The sequence below is a fragment of the Microtus oregoni genome, unplaced genomic scaffold (assembly GCF_018167655.1).
Source record: "Microtus oregoni isolate MIOR12 unplaced genomic scaffold, Mior012 000028F_ref0000031, whole genome shotgun sequence".
Taxonomy (NCBI): domain Eukaryota; kingdom Metazoa; phylum Chordata; class Mammalia; order Rodentia; family Cricetidae; genus Microtus; species Microtus oregoni.
The window spans coordinates 4,959,727-4,980,392 of record NW_024543087.1 but is presented as its reverse complement, the minus strand read 5'-3'; the positions used below and the strand labels follow the sequence as shown (position 1 = coordinate 4,980,392).

Here is a 20,666-nt window from a genome sequence, read left to right as displayed (position 1 = left end):
CTGATTGTTGAAGTGTGGAAATTTCGCTTTTTTTTTTGTTTTTTGTCTGTACACTGAGCCCCTGGAATGCTACTGCGATCCGTGGCCTTTTGTTTTATGTGAAATGGAGACCAAGTCTTTGTCTAAGGCTTTGCTCTCCCTACACCAAGAATGCATCTAAGGGAGTCATTTTCAGAGGTGAGTGCTGGAGGAATCGGAAAGAACCAGTTCTGAAGAATGCATTTTTTTACTAACCTGCATCAAAAGTCATGGTGGCTTCATGCAGGCGTCACCCCTGCTGGAGCCATACTTTCTGTATTGGACGTCCCTGACTCATGTGTCCTATGAGTGTGTAGGGCAGCCATATCAAAGAGGCATGGGAACCAGTGGTGAGTGACTGCCTCTGACTTGTACCCAGAGAGACCATCCTCAGGACCAATCCCAGCTTCCAGAGATTCCTCTGTGGCTTCAGCCTCTGTGGCCTTTGGGGTGCCCAATGGGACAGTGGACTCTTGTTTTCTCTAGTCTCCTAGGTCACTCCTCCAAGGTAACCTGCTTGCAGGCCCATCACTCCCTGGCTTCTGAGGCAACCCAGGTCAAGATATTTCTTTTCCCAGGGGATGACTTGTTGTGATGGAAACAAACATGGCTGGAACCAAGATGTCTTCCCCTACACTGGGGGAAAATACTTTATAAACGTGTTTCTTGCCAGGTGGTGATGGTGCACACCTTTAATCCCAGCACTCGGGAGGGAGAGGCAGGCAGATCTCTGTAAGTTTGAGGCCAGTCTAGTCTATGAAGTACGTTCCAGTACAGCCAGGGCTACACAGAGAAACCCTGTCTCAAAAAACAAAACAAAAAAATATTGTTTCTTTGAGGCAATCTTATTTTGTAGCCCATGCTGACCTAATGCTGTGTAGTCCAGACTGGTCTTGAATTTATGACCATCCTCCTGTCTCAGCTTCCTAGGTGTTGGGATTATAGGCATTAACCACCATGCCCTGCCTTTTCTAACTTCTTTCTATATAATATTTATCTCTTTGGGAAGAGATGATCTCTGCTCTTGTTTTAAAGGAGTCCCCTACCATAAATTGCTAATTTTTGGTTAATTTTCTTTAGTTTTATTATTATTATTATTAATTTTTGAGACAGGACCTCTGGGATCCCAGGCTGGCCCAGAACTTGCTGTGTAGCCCAGGCTGGCCTTAACCTTTTCTGAGAGCTAAGATTACATGTACAGCACCATGTCTGTCTTAAAATTTTTTTAAGATTAATTTATTTTGCGTGTGAGAGTGGTTGTCTATATGTATGTGCATTCACCATGTGCATGCAGTACCCACAGAGTCAGAAGATTCCCTGAAACTGGAGTTATGAGCGGTTGTGAGTCACCATGGGGTGCTGGGAACTGAACCCAGGTCCTCTGCTGTAGCACTAAGTGCTTTTAACCGCTGAGCCATCTCTCCAGCCCCCTTGTCATGCCTGGTTTTACAGGGTGCTGGGGTTCAAATCCAGTGTTTTATGCAGGCTAGTTGAGCATTCTGACAGATTAACTACACACTTAATCTACCCCCTTTTTCTTAAGACAGTCTCATGTGGTCCAGGTTGGCCTTGAGTATGCTATCTAGTTCAGGCTTGCCTTGAACTTGCTTTGTAGCCCAGGCTAACCCTGAGGTTATTTTTTTTTTTAGAACATTGTTCTATGTACTTGCCTATCTGATTATTCTAGTCTGGTTGCTGGCATAATAAACAAGGAAGCAAGGCATTTGCTGTATCTGTGAGCTTGCTTCCCAATGCTCTGTTACTTTCTTCAACATTGTATCCAGAATTTGGTGTTCACAAAGTAGGTACAAGTTAGAGATCGCTATGTTCTAACTACCCTCAATCTCAGACTCCCATGATTCTCTAGGTGACTTCAGGCCTGTGGTTCCATACCTGTTCTGGGCTCCTTCTGCTGGGTGTGGCTGGGAAGGATGATGGTGCTCCAGGCTCTGCCACAGATGCTCACAGCATCCTCATGGCCTGAGAAGATTCTTCAGCTCCAGTGACCTGGAGCCAGGGGTCTCCATGGCTGTGCTGAACAGGCTGTGGTTACATCAGCAGAACACAGGTTCTCTTTCTCCCTAGGGAGCCATTTCTTCCTACTATGTCCAGCGCTATGGATTCCCTCCGGCATGCAAAGTGGTGGCCTTCACTGGGGACAACCCAGGTAAGTGCTTCAGGAGGAGTTGCTCTCCAAGTGACTGTTGGTTTGCTGGACTTCCTGCCTTTCTCCATAGATATCTAACTGAGATGGGGTCTCCCTCTGAAAGCCTGGATCTTCCTGTGTAGCCCAGACTGACCTCAGGTCCTCATCGGTCCTCCCTCCCTGGGTATGGGGAATACAGATGTGAGCCACCACACCTTGTTCATACTGGACTTTTAAAGAATTACACTCGTCTTCTTGTTCATGTCTCTCTCATGTGTGTATGCAGGTGCACTTGTGTGTTCAGGTGCACTTGTGTGTGCAGATGCATGTGCACGTGTGTGTGTGCATATATAGACCAGAGGATAATCTCTGCTGTCTGCCATGCCTCATATGCTGCTTACCTTCCTTTTTTAAAGTAAGGTTTCTCACTAACCTGGAACCCTCAGTTAGAGTAGGCCACTTTGTGGTAGAGTCTCGAAGATCTATTATGTCTCCACCTCTCCAACGCTGGGACCAACATTGGGGGTATAAAGGCATGCCACCATGCTCAGCCCACAGTCCAGCTTCTTGATGAAGCCTTCTGTGGTGTTTTCTTTCCCTCTGAAATCTGACTCTGTCTCAACCCCAGCCTGGTCCTGACCACCTGCTCGGGCATGAGATCAGGCCTGTGCTGTCTCCGTGAAGGTTGGTGGGTGTAAAAAGGGTAGTTATGGGAAGCTTTCCCCTTCCTGAGTGGAGATGGAAGAGGAGTGGGTGGATGGGGAAGGGGTAGATGAGAGTCTGTGGTTGGTCTGTAAAATAAAGGGAAATGTTGATAATAATAAAAAGGCAGATATCTCTCTATCCTTTCTCCTTCCTATTCCGACTACTATCTCAGCTTCTCCGAGGGCACTGTTTTGAGGTCATTAGATCCATAAACACAGTTTACTTCTTGCCCCCCCACACACACCTTGCCTCTTCTCCTTCATGGACTCTCAAGACCTCTGGTGTAGACAGAGACTTCACTTTTATTTCCCAGACACCCAGACCTGAATAATCACACAAAAACTGTATTAATTACAACACTGACCAAGGGCTCAGGCATATTCCTTGCTAGCTCTTATATCTAAATTAACCCATTTCTAGTCATCTGTGTATTGCCAAGAGGCTGTGGCTTACCAGTACAGTTCTGGCATCTTTCTCTTTCGGCAGCTACATGACGTCTGCCAGACTCCAGTTTCTTTCTCCCTGCATTCAGTTTAGTTTTCCCACCTAGTTCTATTCTGCCCTGCCATAGGCCAAAGCAGCTTCTTAATTAACCAACGGCAATCAAACATATTTACAGCATACAGAGGAGAATCGCGCCTTGCTCTGGTCTCTGAAGAAAGACCAGTAGGCCACTCTGAGGAGTATGCTGTGTGCTCCACAGGGAAACCTACGCTTTGCCTTGAGGAAGCTTTGCCTTGTTGTCTTCAGTGCTTGGACATGCGCACAGCCTTGAAGCCCAGCCCTCTAGACGAGTTCACGTGTGTCTGTCCCTGTCCCATTTCTCCTTCATTTGACATTTAGTGGGCACCAGCTCTGTGCCATGTCTTCTTCAGAGGTGGGGTGTATCAGCAATGGGGGCACAGAAAGATTGCTGCTGGGGATCCTGTGTCTGAGGGTAGGGCAGTCACCATGACCTCAGCCCTTCCTTCATCCTGGAAGACCTCATAGAGTCAGCCTCTCCTTGGGCTTCCCTGTCATGTATGTCTGGTCTGCTTGGTTCTCTGGACTTCTTGGAGAACCGGGTAGGGGTGGGGTTTCAATCCCTGAGAAAGCAGACTTTTCAACCCAAATTGGGGGCCTTAGCTAGAGCAGCTCATCCTTTGACCCCTGCCACCTTTGGGGCTCCTGGAACCTTCAGCTTGCTGAACTGTCGATTAATGTCTGTGCTGCTGTCTGGGTGGTTATTGCAGTTTGCTCTGTGGATCACGTGACTCCTGCTAACCTGGAATTTCCCTCCCACCCTCAGCGTCGCTGGCGGGCATGAGGCTAGAGGAAGGTGACATTGCGGTAAGGCAGCTCCTCACTCCTAGACTTTCTGTCCTGGGGGCCAAGGTGCTCAGCTACATGTTTGCTACACATCAAAGGGGCTGCTCCCTCTAAAGAGCATGGTGTCCCACAGTCTAACCTTAGCTAGTCATTGCCCTTCTCTGATGTCAAGATGGCCCTTGCCTGCTGGGCATGGTGTGAAAGTGTTGGACGTGGGCCTGGCTGTGGACTCCCAAGTACATGGGAAGGTTTATTCTATGGCTTTCTACACCTAGCAGGGAAGCCATTTGGGGAACCATTATTTTGATAATTTTGTATTAAGTTCTAGAAAGGTAGTCATGGTGCTCATGAGAACCTGGATCTGGGTTGTAACTTTACCTCATCTGGTATAGGGAGAGTCAAGAAGAAGTGTCTCTGAGGAAGTGGCAGTTGTCACCTGCAGTGTGAGGAATGGAGTGATTGGGTGAAGGGGTGGCAGGATGTGGCATGCATCCCTGGCAGAAAGGGAGCATTGGTAGCCACCGTAGGCACCTCACCCTCTGCTCTGCTCTCCTCAGGTCAGCCTGGGCACCAGCGACACCCTATTTCTCTGGCTCCAAGAGCCCACGCCTGCCCTGGAAGGCCACATCTTCTGCAATCCCGTCGATGTACAACACTACATGGCACTTCTGTGGTAATCCTGGACTCTCTGGGTCGGGGGAGTGTAGTAGTAGGAGCGGTGGGGCTACTTTCCCGGCACCCGGCTGCCCTCATGGCTAGCTTTACCTGAAATAATTATACGGAAACTGTATTCTTTTAAACACTGCTTGGCCCACTAGCTCTAGCCTCTTACGGGCTAATTCTCATATTTTGCCTAACGCGTTTCTAATAATCTGCATAGCACCACTAGGTGCTCTTACCCCGAAAGATTCAGCTGTCTGACCTGGCGGCTTGCTCCATCGCATCTGCTTCAGAGAGCAGAGCTATCGCATCTGCCCGGGAGAGGGGAGCATGGCGTCTCTGAGCTCACTTCCTCTTCCTCCCAGCATTCTGTTCTGTTTACTCCACCCACCTATGTTCTAACCTATCAGGGCAAGCAGTTTCTTTATTTAATTAACCAATGACCTTCCTCCATCAGGGGAGGGAGGTGCAGACAGGCACAACCAAACCCAGAGGTTGTGGTCTAGCCTGACCTGAAGACCCACTGCCCGGGACTCTTCCAAATCCCTGGATCCAGTCTGCACATAAAGTCCAGCGGTAGAACGCTTGCCTAGCACATGGAGAACTTGGGTCCAAGCACCACCACAAGAGCCCAGGACTCATCCTGTGTGTGTTTCTGCAGCTTTAAGAATGGCTCCCTTATGAGAGAGAAGATCAGAGATGAGTCCGCTTCCGGTTCCTGGAACAAGTTCTCTAAAGCCCTGCAGTCCACGGAGATGGGGAACAAGGGCAACTTGGGTAGGCTGTGCCTGTGTACAGGGAATGGAAGACTTAGAGTGCCATGAGTTGGGGGCCTGGAGAGGTTTGGGGGGGTCCTTTCTGCCTATACTACTGTGGGCCCCAGGTTCTGAGGGTGGGGTCATGAGGCTGCTCTTGGCTGTGAAAGGTTAGTCTCTAGCTGTATCCACCACCCCATCAAAGCCCCTAGGGAATGAGTTGGCCGCCCCAGGGTCTTCTGTGCCCTGCTGCTTCTCAGTGTGCAGCTTCCTGCTCCAGATACAAGGCTGTGTGAGATAGGATGCAACACCCAGGCTACCTCCTGAGGAAGGAAGGGCCACGTCTCCTGAGCACACCTCGGTTGGGGCTGGGGTTAGTGAGCTGCCAAGGGAAAGGGGGAAGAGTTACCTCAGGACAGCTAAGCCTTCCCAGTCCCCTCTGTTCTACTGGAGAGAAAGGATTGAGGATACCGCAGGGCTCCTTGAGGGGACAGAGAGGCCTGAGGTAACTTTGCCTCGTCCTTTGTGAAGTCTTGTGAGAAGTTGTTCTTTGTTCTGGGTCGCTGACAGCTAATCCCTTCTTGGTTCCATGTCAGGTTTCTATTTCGATGTAATGGAGATCACCCCTGGAATTATGGGACGTCATAGGTTTAACGCAGAAAACATTGAGGTACTTATGTTTTTGGTTTTCTTTTCATGTGTATATATGTGTGGTGTGCATGCATGTTTGCATGTGTGTTGCTGGGTGTGCATGCATGTGGCAGGCAGCCCGAGGTTGACACTGGGAATCTCCCTGAGTTGCTCTTCCACCTGATTCATTGAGACAGGTTCTCTCAATCCACGATCCCCCAGAGACCGTTCAGGGGATTCTCTGTCTCCACCTTCTGAGGCTGGAGCTACAGGCAAGCCACCCTGCCCACCTCGCGTATCTGAGGGCTCTATGGTTCCAAACTTAGGCCCTCTTGCTCACACCGCAGGTCCTCTAAGTGCTCAGCTAACACCCCAGCCCTATACGCTGTGGGTTTCCATCGACTCCGGTGTCAGTGCTCTGTTTAAAAGCTGGCCTCAGAGCATCCTGTTTGTAGGGCTTACTCATCTGCTTGCGTACATGTGTGCTCAGGTCCATTCTTGAGGCTGCGGGCTCAGCAGGGGTTGACAGACCCTGTCCCTCCTCCAAGGAGGAATGCAGGGGACCAGAGTACGCTGTGATCTACTGTCTGCTCCCAGACTGGTGTCACTGGGTATCTCCTTGGTGGCCTTACCCTCTGCCTCCCAGTAGCCCTTGGGTCTTGAAGGCAGGAGTTTCTTCCTGGTGGGAAGAGCCTGAGGGGCAAACGGGAACATTCGCTGAGCACCATTGGCTTCCCAGCATCATCCTCTTTCTCTAAGCAACTCTGTAATGAAGGGATGATGAATCCTTTTTACAGAAGGGGAAGCTGAGGCCTCAGTGCCCTCCCAAAGTCACAAGGTCACGGGTGGTGGAGGAAGCTCAAACCAAGGCCCTTCTTGTCACAAAAGCCACTTTTCTTTCATTTTCATGGGGCCCCTCCTGGGAGAGTCCCTGTTTGGGATGGATTTTTCTGGTTGTTACCGTGAGTTGACACCATGTTTTGGAGGTAGGAGCTGAAGGATGCTTGTGAACCCAGTGGCTGTCGGGGAACCTTGGTGTGAGATGTTCTAATGCTGTACTAGTCAGGGGACACGGCTTCGGTGTTGCAGACTAAGTCTTACACATTCCATAGAATGCTTTGGGTAGGATGTAGAAAGTTTTCAGGGCGGTGGTGCACCCCTTTAATCCCAGCACTTGGGAGGCAGAGGCAGGCGGATCTCTGTGAGTTCAAGGCCAGCCTGTAGAGCGAGTTCCCAGACAGCCAGGACTGTGTAGAGTGACCCAGTCTCAAAAAAAAGAAACCAAACAGACAAAAAGCAGAGGAAGTTCATCCTGGTCATCAGGTTGGAGGCTCAAGGAAAAACTTGGGTTCTTCATTCATTCATTCACTTGGTCGGTTATTAGTGTTTTTTTTCTATATTTGCTTATTTTCTGTTTGCCTGCGTGGATGTATGCACATCATGTGTGCCTGGTGACTTCAGAGATCAAAAAAGGACACTAGATCCCCTGGAACTGGAATTACAGATGTTTGTGAGCTGCCTTGTGGGTACTGGGAACTGAACCTGAGTCCTCTGCAAGAGCAGTGAGAGAGAATGGCAGATTTACTTCTTTTTTTTTTAAATATTTATTTATTTATTTATTATGTATACAATATTCTTTCTGCGTGTATGCCTGAAGGCCAGAAGAGGGCACCAGACCTCCTCATTTCAGATGGTTGTGAGCCACCATGTGGTTGCTGGGAATTGAACTCAGGACCTTTGGAAGAGCAGGCAATGCTCTTAACCGCTGAGCCATCTCTCCAGCCCCGCAGATTTACTTCTTGATCCGAGGGGCTGGAGGTCAGGCCTCAGCCTGGGGTGACTCCCATCAGAGCTGTCTTGATGCTTCACAGTTGTCATTGTGGATACTCAGGATAAGTTTACGGCTGTCACTCATCAGCCATTAACTCCAAATCCTTGGCCCCGACAACCTAATCTGCTCATGTGACCTGAAAACTAGGTTCCACCATTGTAGCCCTAGGTTAGGAAAGAGGACGAAACAAGAAGATCCACATGCTCGTCGAGGTCTAGGGGAAATGTTTAAGTCAGAAGCTGTGCCCTTGGCTGCCTGAAATCAAGCACCGTGATGTCACGGACACCTCAGAGTGGCACACAGGTGAGGCGTGCATGTGAGGGCTGTGCCCGTGTGAAGATGTGACAGATGAAATTGGTGGTTAAAGTAAGATCACTTACACATGTGTGAATGTTCGCTTGTGCATGATGCACACTCATGCACGTGCGTTCACACACACACGAGCACACTTGTACATACACAAGAACGCTCACAGTCCCTCACACTGTGCCTACTCTCTGTAAACAGGTCTCAGCATTCCCTGGGGATGTGGAGATTCGGGCACTGATCGAAGGACAGTTCATGGCCAAAAGAATCCACGCAGAAGGGCTAGGCTACCGAGTCAGTAAGTGAGCGGCCAGCTGGGTACATTCTGGGGCTGGGGAGGGGCTGAGGTCAAGAGCTGAGGCCAAGAGATCAAGTCATCACCGAATGCGGTCAGGAGAAGGTAGGGTGAGGGAGTGATCCAGCCATGCGTGAGCAGGTGTGCAGTAGCAGGTCACGTGACCTGCTTCTCTGCTCTGTCACTGCTTACCTGATCTCTTGGTCATACGCTGTAGGCATTAGGAGAGGTCCTCCGGGGCCCCCCAGGTCCTACCAGCAGATACACATCCTGAGCTCTGAACTTGGGGATTAAGACAGTACAGGTAGAAGGGCTGTGTTCTGGGGCTGTGACAGCTTGGACCAGGAAAAATGGTCATGTAGTACCACTGCCAACACTCACAGGGCTGGTTGGAGAGGGCAGAGCCACGGCTTGGGGAAGGGATTCCTAAGAACTTAGCTGCAGAGCAAGCGGGTCCCAGGGCTCAGTGATTCCCCACTGCTGATGGAGTTGGGCTATTATAAGGGTTTTACAAAACTGTACGAGCCCACTAGTGTCCAGGTGAAACCCAGCATTAGGGAGGCAGAGGCAGGTGGATCTGTGAGTTCGAGGTCAGGCAGGGCTACATAGCCGGATCCTGTCTCAACAAATAAACAATAGCAATAACAAAATTCCCATGAAGCCTCTCTGTTTAGGAGTGCCCGTAGGAGGGTTTCGTGACCAGTTCAGGTTCTGTGTAGAATGTTTTATTGTCTTTGAACCGACCAAGTAAAAGGAGCCTCGGGAAACCTGAAAGACAGCATCTACTTAAACTGAATATACTCCATGCCAACAATTTTATTCTTATGTAAACACGCACAGCAACATACATGTATGTTCATTATGAAAAGAAAGTATCTGTGAGAACATTCAGTGTGGCCCTTCTCTTACTAGGCCCCGAAATGAAAACAATCTAGTATCTATTGAGAATAGACAGAATGACGGGGTGTGGGGGCGTCTGTCATTCATCCCAGCACTTGAGAGGTGGAGACAGGCAGATCTCCGAGTTCTAGACCAGCCAGGCGACACAGAGACACTGTCTCAGCAAAACAAAACAGAAATCAAAAGAAAACAAAAAAAAAATGTAGACCTTTTGTGTATTCATAGGATAGGTTACCACACAGAAATGGAGTGGACCCCCCTTAATTACACTCTTGTTGGTGGCACAGACTGGCACTGAGCAAAGGAAGATGGTGTTCAGACCCAGTGCAGACACTACCCACTGCTGCTAAACCAGGATAGTTGGAGGTGGGTGTGGCTCGGGTGGTAGATGCCTGCCTAACCCAAGGCCTCGGTTCCATCCCCAGCACCATATGAAATGAACATGCCAGCTCATACGTGCAATCCCACCACTAGGGATTTCTTGAGCTTGCTCTGTAGCTGAGGGTGACCTTGAACTCCTGACCCTTCTTACTTCCCCAAGTACTGGGGTTAGAAGTGTGTGCCAATACCTGAGTTTTTATACAAATATTAAAATAAGTAAAATAATTTCTATGTACTCCCTCATCTAACCATCCTGGGAACGTAGTCTTTGAGAAATGAGGCTGTGTGATCAGGGCACAGAAGCTGGCTCTAATTGCCCAGCAGGGGTCTTTGGATCATAAGTAGGGAACATCTAGGCTTGGAAGGCCATCCCAGCAGCCCAGGGTGCAGGGGGAGGCAGGGCAGAGAGGCTGGGAGGGGTGTGTGGTCAAAGCAATTCCTGTAGGACATGAAGACATTTACTTTCTTAGCAAGCTGAAAAGTAGAATCAAGCCTGCCTTGCAAGCTCTTCTGGGTTCCTCTTAAACAAGACATCCTGGGTTTTTTTGGGGGGTGAGGGGGTGAGGATGGGGGCATTCCTTTTATTTGTAAAATACATTTATTATTTATGTACGGGGCAGGCATGTACGACTCAGCATGAAGGTGGAGGTCAGAGGTCAACTCTGGGAGTCAGATCACTCTTTCTACAACATGAGCCCTGGGGATTGAACTCAGGATGTCAGGCTTGTCACCAAGCGCCATCATCTGCTGAGCCATCTCTCAGCAGGTTCCTTTTTTATTTATTATTTTTATTTTTCATTTCAAAAATGAAATTTTATGTATATGAATGTTTTTGGCTGCATAGATGTTTGTGTGCCACTTGTGTGGCTGATACCTGCAGAAGCCAGAAAAGGGCATCAAAGCCCCTGGAACTGGAGCTACAGACAGTTGTGAGCTGCCGTGTGGGTGCTGGAAATTGAACTTGGGTCCTGCTAGGCAGGTCCTCTAGCGCTGAGCCATAGCTCCAGCTCCCAGACAAGCTCTGCTTGCAAACAAAAAGATCCATCCATGGAGGTGTACTTGTTGGGTGTATTGGCCAGATCAGGTTTTGTTCTTGGCCGGTCATCATGCTTAGTTTTAATAGTGTCTAAAAATAAAAAGTGCATTTCAACAATAGGCACACACGCTTAAACAAATAAGTATAAAAAAATGCTGTTTGTCGGGCTGGGGTGAATGGTGGCAATAGTTGTCATCCTAGTCTTGGGGAGGAGGTGAACTCAGGTAGATCAGGAGTTCTGGGTCATCCTCTACTACATGGAGAGTTTGGGGCCAGCCTGGACTACATGAAATCCTACTTCAAGCCGGGCAGTGGTAGCGCATGCCTTTAATTCCAGCACTCGGGAGGCAGAGGCAGGAGGATCTCTGTGAGTTTGAGACCAACCTGGTCTACAAAGCGAGTTTCAGGACAGGCTCCAAAGCTACAAAGAAACCCTGTATTAGCAAACAAAAAACCTAAACAAACAAGAAAATAAATCCTACTTCAATCCCTTCCAAGGGGTGGTGGAGGAGAGATGGCTCAGTGGTTAAGAGTTCCTGCTGCATTTATAGAAGACTGGAGTTCAGTCCCTGCCACTCTTGCCAAGTGTAACTCAAGATCCAGGGGACCCGGTGCCCTCTTCTGGCCTCCACGTTCCCACATATTCAACCACATACACAGATACATACATACAACCACATACACAGATACATACATACAACCACATACACAGATACATATATACAACCACATACACAGATACATACATACAACCACATACACAGATACATACATACAAAATGAAATGTACGGTTTGGACACGAAGGCCCCTATCAAATGAAGAAAATTCTGTTCTGTTATTGACATGATGGGAGATTTTTTCCCCCTTTTTCTATTTTTTGGGGGGTGGGGCAGAGTGGGGTGCTCGTGGTTGAACTCAGGGCCTTGTGTTTGCTAGGCAAGCACTCTGCCAACTGAACCACATTCCCAACCCCAAATTCTGACTTTATTTTTTTTTTTAGTTGATAAAGACAATCAGGGCAGACGGACTGCAGATCACATATGAGGGGTCTAACTCGGACAAGCCAAGCTTTGTGTCTCTGCACAGCCCAGGAGATCAGCAGGGGCCGTAGATCCACCACAAGCCAAGCTTTGTGTCTCTGCACAGCCCTGGGAGATCAGCAGGGGCCGTAGATCCACCACAAGCCGTCCACGACTGAAGGGCAGGCCTCTCTGCGCTGGGAGAATTGCTACCACCACGTCAGTTCTGTTTCATCTTTTGTTTTACAGTGCCCAAAACAAAGATTCTGGCCACAGGGGGAGCATCTCACAATAAAGACATCTTACAGGTACGTGTGGTGGTGGCCCTGTACCACAACGTCTTCTGTGTCACTGCGTCTAGGTACTAGATGTCTTATTTGGGAGAACAAAGTCTCTCACCGACCCTGGTGCTCACAGATTTGACCAGAATGGCTGCCTAACCAGCCTGAGGGATTTGTTTCCTCGGGGCTGGGATTATAGTCACGTGCTGCACAGTCAGCGGTTTTTACGTGGGTTTCTAGGGTTTAAAACCTGGTCCTTGTGCATATTTAGCAAGCTCTTCACTGAATGAGCCGTCTTCTCCCATCCATTCGTCTTGTGCCGCTTGAGGTTCTGGGTGTGATTTCCAGCACTGAAAATAAATAAATAAACTTGGTGAGGGTGTTTACATTGCTGTGATAAAACACCATGAGCAAAAGCAACTTGGGGAGAAAAGGGTTGATTTCACCTTAGAGCTTATAAGTCCATTGCTGAGGGAGGTCAGGGCAGGAGCTAATGCAGGAATGGACAGGTGCTGCTGACTGGCTTGCTCCGTATGGCTTGCTCAGCCTGCTTTCTTATAGCACCTAAGACCACCTGCCCAGGGGTGGCCCCACCCACCATGGAATGGGCCCTCCCTTCCCACATTAATCATTAATTAAGAAAATTCAAATGCCCCACTGTCTTGTCTGCAGGCTAATCTCCTGGAGATATTTTCTCAACCCTGTTTCCCTCTTTTCAGATAACTCTAGCTTGGGTCAAATTAACAAAAAGCAAAACAAAATAGTTATATAAATAGTCTAAAAGTTTAGGACAGGGTTGGGGGTGACTCAGCTGGCAAAGTGCTTGCTGTGCAGACATGAGGAACTGAGTTCAGATTCCTACCCCCCCCCCCCAGTCAGTCTTGGTCCTGTGTCCCTGCAATCCCAGCACCGGGGTAGTGGAGACAAGAGGGAGTGCTGGCTACCACTCTAGCCGGTTGTGAGCTGGTGGCTCTCAAACAGCGAGGTGAAGTGATTGAAGAAGACACCTGACGTTAACCTCTGGCCTCCTGTTGTACCTGCACACATGAGAAACCGCCCCCCACCCCCACACACACACAGGGGTTAGACATGGTGGTGCACACTTTTAATCCCAGTGCTCAGGTGGATCTGTGAGTTCTAGGGCAACCTGATCGAAATAGTGATTTCTTTTTTGTTTGTTAGTTTTTTTACTTTTAAAAAAAAATATTTATTTATTTATTTATTATGTATACAATATTCTGTCTGTGTGTATGCCTGCAGGCCAGAAGAGGGCACCAAACCCCATTACAGATGGTTGTGAGCCACCATGTGGTTGCTGGGAATTGAACTCAGGACCTTTGGAAGAGCAGGCAATGCTCTTAACCTCTGAGCCATCTCTCCAACCCCTGTTTGTTAGTTTTTGTTTTTGTTTTGCATGACAAGGTTTCTCAGTGTAGCCTTGACTATCCTGGGACTTGCTCTGTAGACCAGAATGGCCTCGAACTCACAGAGATTCCCTTCCCTCTGCCTCCTGAGTGCTGGGATTAAAGGCATGAACCACCATCCATCCAGCTAAATAATGATTTCTACACCAGCCAGTATTACATAGTAAGATGGTGTCTTTAAAAAATGAACAGGATGCCAGGCGGTGGTGGCGCACGCCTTTAATTCCAGCACTCGGGAGGCAGAGGCAGGCGGATCTCTGTGAGTTCGAGACCAGCCTGGTCTACAAGAGCTAGTTCCAGGACAGGCTCCAAAGCTACAGAGAAACCCTGTCTTGAAAAAACAAAACAAAACAATACAGGGCATGGTAGCTCATACTTGTGATACACTTACTCAGCAGGAAGATGGTGAGTTTGAGGTTAGCTTGGTTACATAGTAAATTCCAGGCTGGCTGGAGCTATATGGTAGGGTCTTGTCCTTTAAAAGGTACAGGGACAGACTGGAGACTGGCCCTTCCTAGGGCCTTCCTCTGGGTCATCTTGTCTCGTCACCGGCTCCACTTGCTAAGCATTCCAAAGATAGCTGTGGTCGAATGGAAGCTATGGGAAAGAGAGCAGAGCCTGGAAGGTTCTCAATGGTCTCTCTGAGTGACCACTCACCCACTGTACCCTCTGTCTCTCCCAGGTGCTCGCAGATGTTTTTGGAGCCCCTGTGTATGTCATAGACACCACCAGTTCAGCCTGTGTGGGCTCTGCATACCGAGCTTTTCATGGTAGGTCAATGGATGGGGCGTGGCTGTCTCTGGAAGTGTTTAGGCACCACTGGGCATGAGAAGAGGGGACAGGGGAGAGGATGTTGTTCTAGTTAGGGTTTCTATTTCTGTGAAGAAACACCATGACCACGGCAACTCTTATAAAGGAAAACATTTAATTGAGGTGGTGGCTTCCAGTTGCAAAGGTTTAGTCCATTATCATGGCTGGGAGCATGGTGGCATGCTGGCAGATATGGTGCTGGAGAAGTAGCTGAGAGTCCTACATCTTGCAGGTAACAGGAAGTGATCCAAGAAGCTGGGCACTGTCTGACACTGAGATAATGATCTTGAGCAGTAAGAGTCCTCAAAGCCCTCCTCTACAGGGATACTTCCCCCAACAAGACCACACCTACTCCAACAAAGCCACACCTCCCAATAGTTCCACTCCCTTTGGGGGCTATTTTCTTTCAAACCACCACAGATGGCATTCCCAGGGTGAGGGACCTGGGGTCTCGGGAGTGTTAGCCTCATTTCTGTCCCTCCCAGCAGGCAAAAATGAACCCATGCCCTTTGTCCTGTGTTGTCTAGTGAGAGTGGAGAAAGGGAGGTAGATTCAAACTGGATGAGGCCTGATCAGAGTCAAGCCCATCAGAGAAGGACCAAAAAGGCCACAGGGCATCACAAGACGTGGGTCTGGGTCTCAGCAGCTAGCAGAGAGGAAGGTAGTGCTAGGGATGAAGTCCAGAACAGCAAGAAACCAGGACAATGGTGAAGGCTCAGAGCCAGGGAGTCCAGAACCGTGGACAGCTCCCTCGAGGCCCGGCTCTGAATGCTGTCTGCCTGAAACTTCAGACTGCTTGAAGACTGAGTTCGGGGTTAAGGTTAGCCCCCTCAGCTAGGTTGCTTTTCCCTGTCATCTGCCTGCTAGGGAACGCCTGTCAGATTCATCTGGGGCTCCACCCTTTCCCCCCGCTTCTCAACACATCTCCTTAAACTTGATGCTTCTCTCAACACTGCAAATGGGTGACTTGCTTAGGAGTGAACCCTTTTATCCTCCTCCCCCTTTTTCCATCACCTCATGCAACTTCATGGAGCTAGAACACTGGGGAATTTACGCCTGAATGTTAACTTCTTACCCCGTACTGGTGATTGAACCCAGGGCCTGGTGCTAGTCTGTGCTTGGTAAGCTATATAGCACAAGCCTCTCTCTCTTTCTCTCTATTATATATACTTTTTTGTTTTGAGGTGAGGTCTCACACAAGTGGGCTTTGAACTTGCCATTCTCCAATATGCAAAATTAAAAAAAACCCAAACACGCATTTTAAGTATTTAGCTGTTTTGCTGCCAATGACTTTTACCAACTCGTCTGAACTGTGCTAATCCGGCTTAAACGCTTTGTGGGTTTTCCTGTTCTGGTGCTGGGTTGAAGTCATGGTCTTCGCGTGTTGAGGTGGCACCTGCTGCTGAGCTGCACTCCCCTGTCCTCCTGTCAGTGTTTGTCACAGTAGCTGTGGCTGTCACACAAGCTGGTCAGCCTCATTGGTGAGGGGCATGAATGTGAGATGACCTTTCCCCTCTAGGCCTTGCAGGAGGGACAGGTGTGGCCTTTTCAGAGGTTGTGAAGTCAGCACCTCATCCCAGCCTGGCTGCCACCCCCAGCCCCGGAGCTTCCCAGGTGAGAAGCCATCGGATTTTCTCTTGTTGTTTGCCTTCTCGGTCTGGCTCAGGTCTTTTTTCTTCTCTTGAAAGGCAAGGTTTTCTTTCTCATCTACATTAAACCTGCTGTGCCTAACTAGAGGGAAATCTTACCTCGCCCCTCCCCCACTCCCTAGAACCTGGGGATTGATCCTAGGGTTTCAGCCAAGGGTCTCAGGCACTTGACAATGGAATTACATCTTGGCTGACAAGGACACCAAGGATGCTGGGAATTGAGCCTGGGTCCTCCTCAAGGACAATATGTGCTCACTGCACCATTTCTCCAGCTTCTCATTTTTCAGAAGTAAAAATAGAAACAAAATTAATTTTAATAATATATTTCACTTAATCTAATGTATCCAAATTGTCATCATTTTAGTACATAACTGCTTAGAGGAATTACTGATGTCATAATCCACATTGGTTTTGGAACTTTGGAATAAGTTTTATGAATATATGTATTTATTTATTTAAATTTTAATTTATTTTATATGTATGAGTGTTTTGTCTACATGTATGTTTATGCACCATGCACCTGCTTGGTGCCTGAGGAGGCCAGAAGAGGGTGTTGGACCCCCTGGAACTAGAGTAGACCATAGTGAGTCGCCATGTGGGTGCTGGGACTCAAACCTGGGTCCTCTGGAAGGGCAGCCAGTGTTCTAAACCATGGGGCATCTCTCCAGCCTCAGAATTTACTTTTACTTTTTTTTGTTTTTTGTTTTTGTTTGCTTATTTGTTTTTGAAGACAGGGTTTCTCTGTGTAACAGATTTAGCTGTTTTGGAACTTGCTTTGTAGACCAGGCTGAATTCATAGAGACCCACCTGCCTCTGCCTCCCCTGTGGTGTTGGGATTAAAGGCATGCACCAACTGCAGCAGGCTCAGATTTTACACTTTTAAATTGCAAGCTTCAAGCTCATGTAAGAGGCACTTCCCTTCCCATCCCCCGGCCCCATTCTCATTATGAACTGCTCTTTCTGCCCCTGTAGGTCTATGAGGCCCTTCTTCCTCGGTATGCTCAACTTGAACAGAGAATCTTGTCTCGGGCCCGGGGACCTCTGGAATGACTGTGTACCCTGGCAGCCTGCTGCCTCCCACCTGCCCAGACTTCCCACTTGTCCGCTTGCCTGTGCTGACTCAGTGGCACGCTCTTGTCCTGTCCTGGACCATCCCGAAGCTGGCCAGGACTCCCTGGAGACATGTGGTTGCCCATGTCCCAGGGTGGGAATGCGCCATGTCCCGGGTGGGACTGCATCTCTCCTTTCTGTCTTTCAGGAGGCAGGAAAACAGTGTAGGGTGTGGCCATCAAAGATGCTCACACACACCCCTTCCGAAGTCGGAAAGAAAGCTCTCTTTCAGGACCAAACTCAGCAGAATAGGGAACAGCCTTCTTCCTGGATGACTACACCTCCTTGGTCCTCGCCTTTAGCCTCCTCAGCCCACACTGGGACCACTCCTTCCATCCTTCCCTGCAAACCAGATTCTGGAGCTCCCATGTCACCCTCCCAGCTGTCTCCACCCTCCTGTGTCTTTAGGTGCCTGGGGTCACCCGGCTGGGCCATCGCCCAGGCTAAACACTTTAGGGTTCGCCCTGTTTCATTGTAATTCACACAATGGCAAAATTGTGTGTTTCTTGGCGAAATTCTGGATTTTTTTTCTTGAGGCACGGTCTCCTGCAGCCTGGCCACCATCAAACTTTCTTTGCAGCTGAGGGTGACCTTAAACTTGTGATCTTCCTGCCACCGTCTGCCAAGTGCTGGGATTAAAGGCATGTGCCACCACACCTGGTTTATGTAGTGCTGGGGATCCCATGGCCCCTGTGTGCTGGGCAAACACTCTGCTAGCTGAGCCACACCCCCAGCCTGAATTTCCTTTTTATTTGTTCTCATGTCCACATATCCTATTATATTTGTCCAGATGCTGAGTCCTCCCTCCTTCCTCTTCACTCCTTTTTAGACTTCCCTGCTCCTTGCTCAGATAAGCCCCTTGTGACCTCACTCCTGTGAAAACCCCAGGGTTTTCCTTGGCCACACGGCTGCACGAAACTCAGACCACAGTGGCAAGATGTTGCAGACAGGTGTGAGATCACGTGGTCAGAGAGCAGTGACTGCTGGGAAGTCTGAAGGACAGAGCATAGACTTGAAGAGCATCTTCCGTCTGGAAGGGAAGGCTCGGTGTGTGATGGGCAAAGAAGCTGCAGGTGGCCATCATCGCCACAGCAAACCCAAGCTGGAGGAGACGCTGCCGAGCCTCTTGTTTTAAACCCTGAGCAACAGCATCTGGGACCACAAAACAGTAAACTAAGATGACATTCCGACATAGATCCTCCTTACAATAAATCAGACAATCGTGGAAGAAGAAAAAGATGCCATGGGTGACAAAAACAAATCCAAATGCAAATGCAGCAAGCTTATGGGGGAAGAGAGTGATCAGACAGAAGAACAGTGTCATGACAGATTTAGAAACTGGGCTACAGCGTATGGAAGAGGAGGCAGATATGGCAGGAAATCAGTGAGGCACCGGAAAAGAAGGGAAAAGAAAAAGACAACACGGGTAACATTAGTGCTCTCAGCAACAAAAGACAAGATCCCTGTTGCTAACTGGAACTACCCAAAATAAAAACACAACTTTGAAAACACCTAAAACCAACCTCTGCTCCTTCCTCCCTCCCTCCCTCTCTCCCTTCTACCTCCCCTCCCTCCCTCCCTCCCTCTCATCAACCTCTTTTTCTCCCTCCCTCCCCACCCCTTTTACCAGTGTTGGGACTTGGATCTGTCACCCTGAAGGTACTGGGCCAGCCCTTTCTTACTGAGGTGCACCACCAGCTCCACCAACTGTATCTTAAGCGTCCACCTTGTAATTTAGAAGTGTTCTAGCAGTGGTCTGGGATTTTTATATCACTGACCCAGCATCAAAAAGGCTTTCTTAGAACATAAAACAATCAACCGAGGGGGTGGGGTGCCAGAGAGATGGTTCAGAGATTTCACTGGCTGTTCTAGAGGACCTGGGTTCGATCCCTAGCATCCACAGCCAGCCCCAAGGGATCTGATGATCTCTTCTGGCCTCTTCCATACTCCATGTGATGCACAGACATACAGGCAGGAAAAGCGGTCATACATATGAAATAAAATAAAGATTAAAAAAATTGAACTCAACATTCCAGCATACACTGTGTGATAAAGTGCAACATTCTGTGTTGAAAGTGGAAGTAAAATGTCCAGATCGAAGGATGCCCTTTCTTACAAAAGAAAGATCAGGTTGGCGTCAGATTTCTCAGCAAAGAAGAGAGCAATGGAACAAAACTTTCTTTCCCATGGTGTGTCTCAGACAGGTGTATAGCAATGTTCCATATTTCATTGTAACACAGTGAGGTTAAGTTTATCCTGCAAGGTTTATCTTGAGTGAACTTGGGCAGGTGAAGGGCTGAGCCTTTTACAGCTTGGCTGCAAGGACAAAAGTCTTTAGTCCTGTTCTTACCCAAACGTCCCAGTAAACCTGGCTACAGAAGGGTTTCATGGTGACCCAGATATTCAGGCTTTGCGGCATCTTGGTAGGGCCAAGGCCACAGGCCACACCGGACTCTGCAAGATGGGGCGAGGTCACTGAGCACTCCTGTGTCCTGGAACATTTTCAAAGAACTGAGAAAAATATGAGGACCAGTGAGATGGCTCAGTGGGTGAAGGGGCTTGCTGCCAAGACTGATGATCCAAGTTCAATTCCCAGAACCCACATGGTGGAAGGAGAGGACCAACTCCAGCAAGTTGTCCTTTGACCTCCACACATGTGCTGTGGCGATGTGCATGCCTCCCCGCACCCCACACCATGTAAGGAAAGGAAAACAGAGATTGCCCAGGTCTGTACCTGGCTAAGATATGCAAGTGTCTTAGCTGTGCCAGAGCTAAGGTTGACTCACAGACCCTTAGCGTTCTAAAAGACAGCTGTCACCCAACCAGGAGACGATGGGGGACCCTGAGCAGGACATGCGCATGCTGGCGTGGACGAGTGTCAAGTGCACCGCTTGGACGAGGTTACCCACTAGCACAGGAAGAAGAGAGATGTCCTCGATCAAAGGTGGCTTGGTGGGGTGGAGGGGTTACTTTCACCTCACTGTTCCAGGTCACAGTGATCCCTGAGGGAACTCGGGGCGGGAACTGTCGCTGAAGCCACGGAGGATCGCTGCCAACTGGCTCCAGCACAGACTCAGGCACACAGGCCTAGGAATGATGCCACCCACAGTCGCTCAGTCCCTCCCGGGTCAACCATCAATCTCTCTCAGACATGGCCACCGGTTGAGTGGATCCGAGCAGTCCTTCAGCTGAGAGTCCCTCAGGTCACTTTAGACTGTGTCAGATTGACAGTTGAAGCCAGCCAGGACAGGAGAGGAGAAAAGAGCACAAAGAACTCATTGTTGCACCTGCAATTTTGAGGAGTCAAAAGTACTTAAAATTAGCTGGGTGTTGGTGGCATGCACCTTTTCTCCTAGCACTCAGGAGGCAGAGGCAGGTGAGTTTGAGGACAGCCTGACCTA

The 20,666-nt window shown here is 49.0% G+C and overlaps 1 protein-coding gene across 5 annotated transcripts in view; it reads left to right on the top strand.

Annotated features, from left to right (window-relative positions):
* Positions 1-19,580, top strand: part of Xylb (xylulokinase) — a 37,096-nt gene extending 17,516 nt beyond the window's left edge. For 2 of the 5 annotated variants that reach the window (XM_041677483.1, XM_041677481.1), the window contains 10 exons: positions 2,104-2,185; positions 4,158-4,198; positions 4,735-4,850; positions 5,499-5,614; positions 6,189-6,262; positions 8,561-8,657; positions 12,241-12,299; positions 14,379-14,466; positions 16,026-16,120; positions 17,128-19,578. In XM_041677483.1, coding sequence (XP_041533417.1) covers positions 2,104-2,185; positions 4,158-4,198; positions 4,735-4,850; positions 5,499-5,614; positions 6,189-6,262; positions 8,561-8,657; positions 12,241-12,299; positions 14,379-14,466; positions 16,026-16,120; positions 17,128-17,205 — 846 coding nt within the window. In that variant the 3' untranslated portion in view covers positions 17,206-19,578. Of the gene's footprint in view, positions 1-2,103; positions 2,186-4,157; positions 4,199-4,734; positions 4,851-5,498; positions 5,615-6,188; positions 6,263-8,560; positions 8,658-12,240; positions 12,300-14,378; positions 14,467-16,025; positions 16,121-17,127 lie in introns of all 5 variants that reach the window. The other 3 variants (XM_041677485.1, XM_041677486.1, XM_041677484.1) reach the window with 3 other exon arrangements.
* Positions 19,581-20,666: the final 1,086 nt, after the last annotated feature.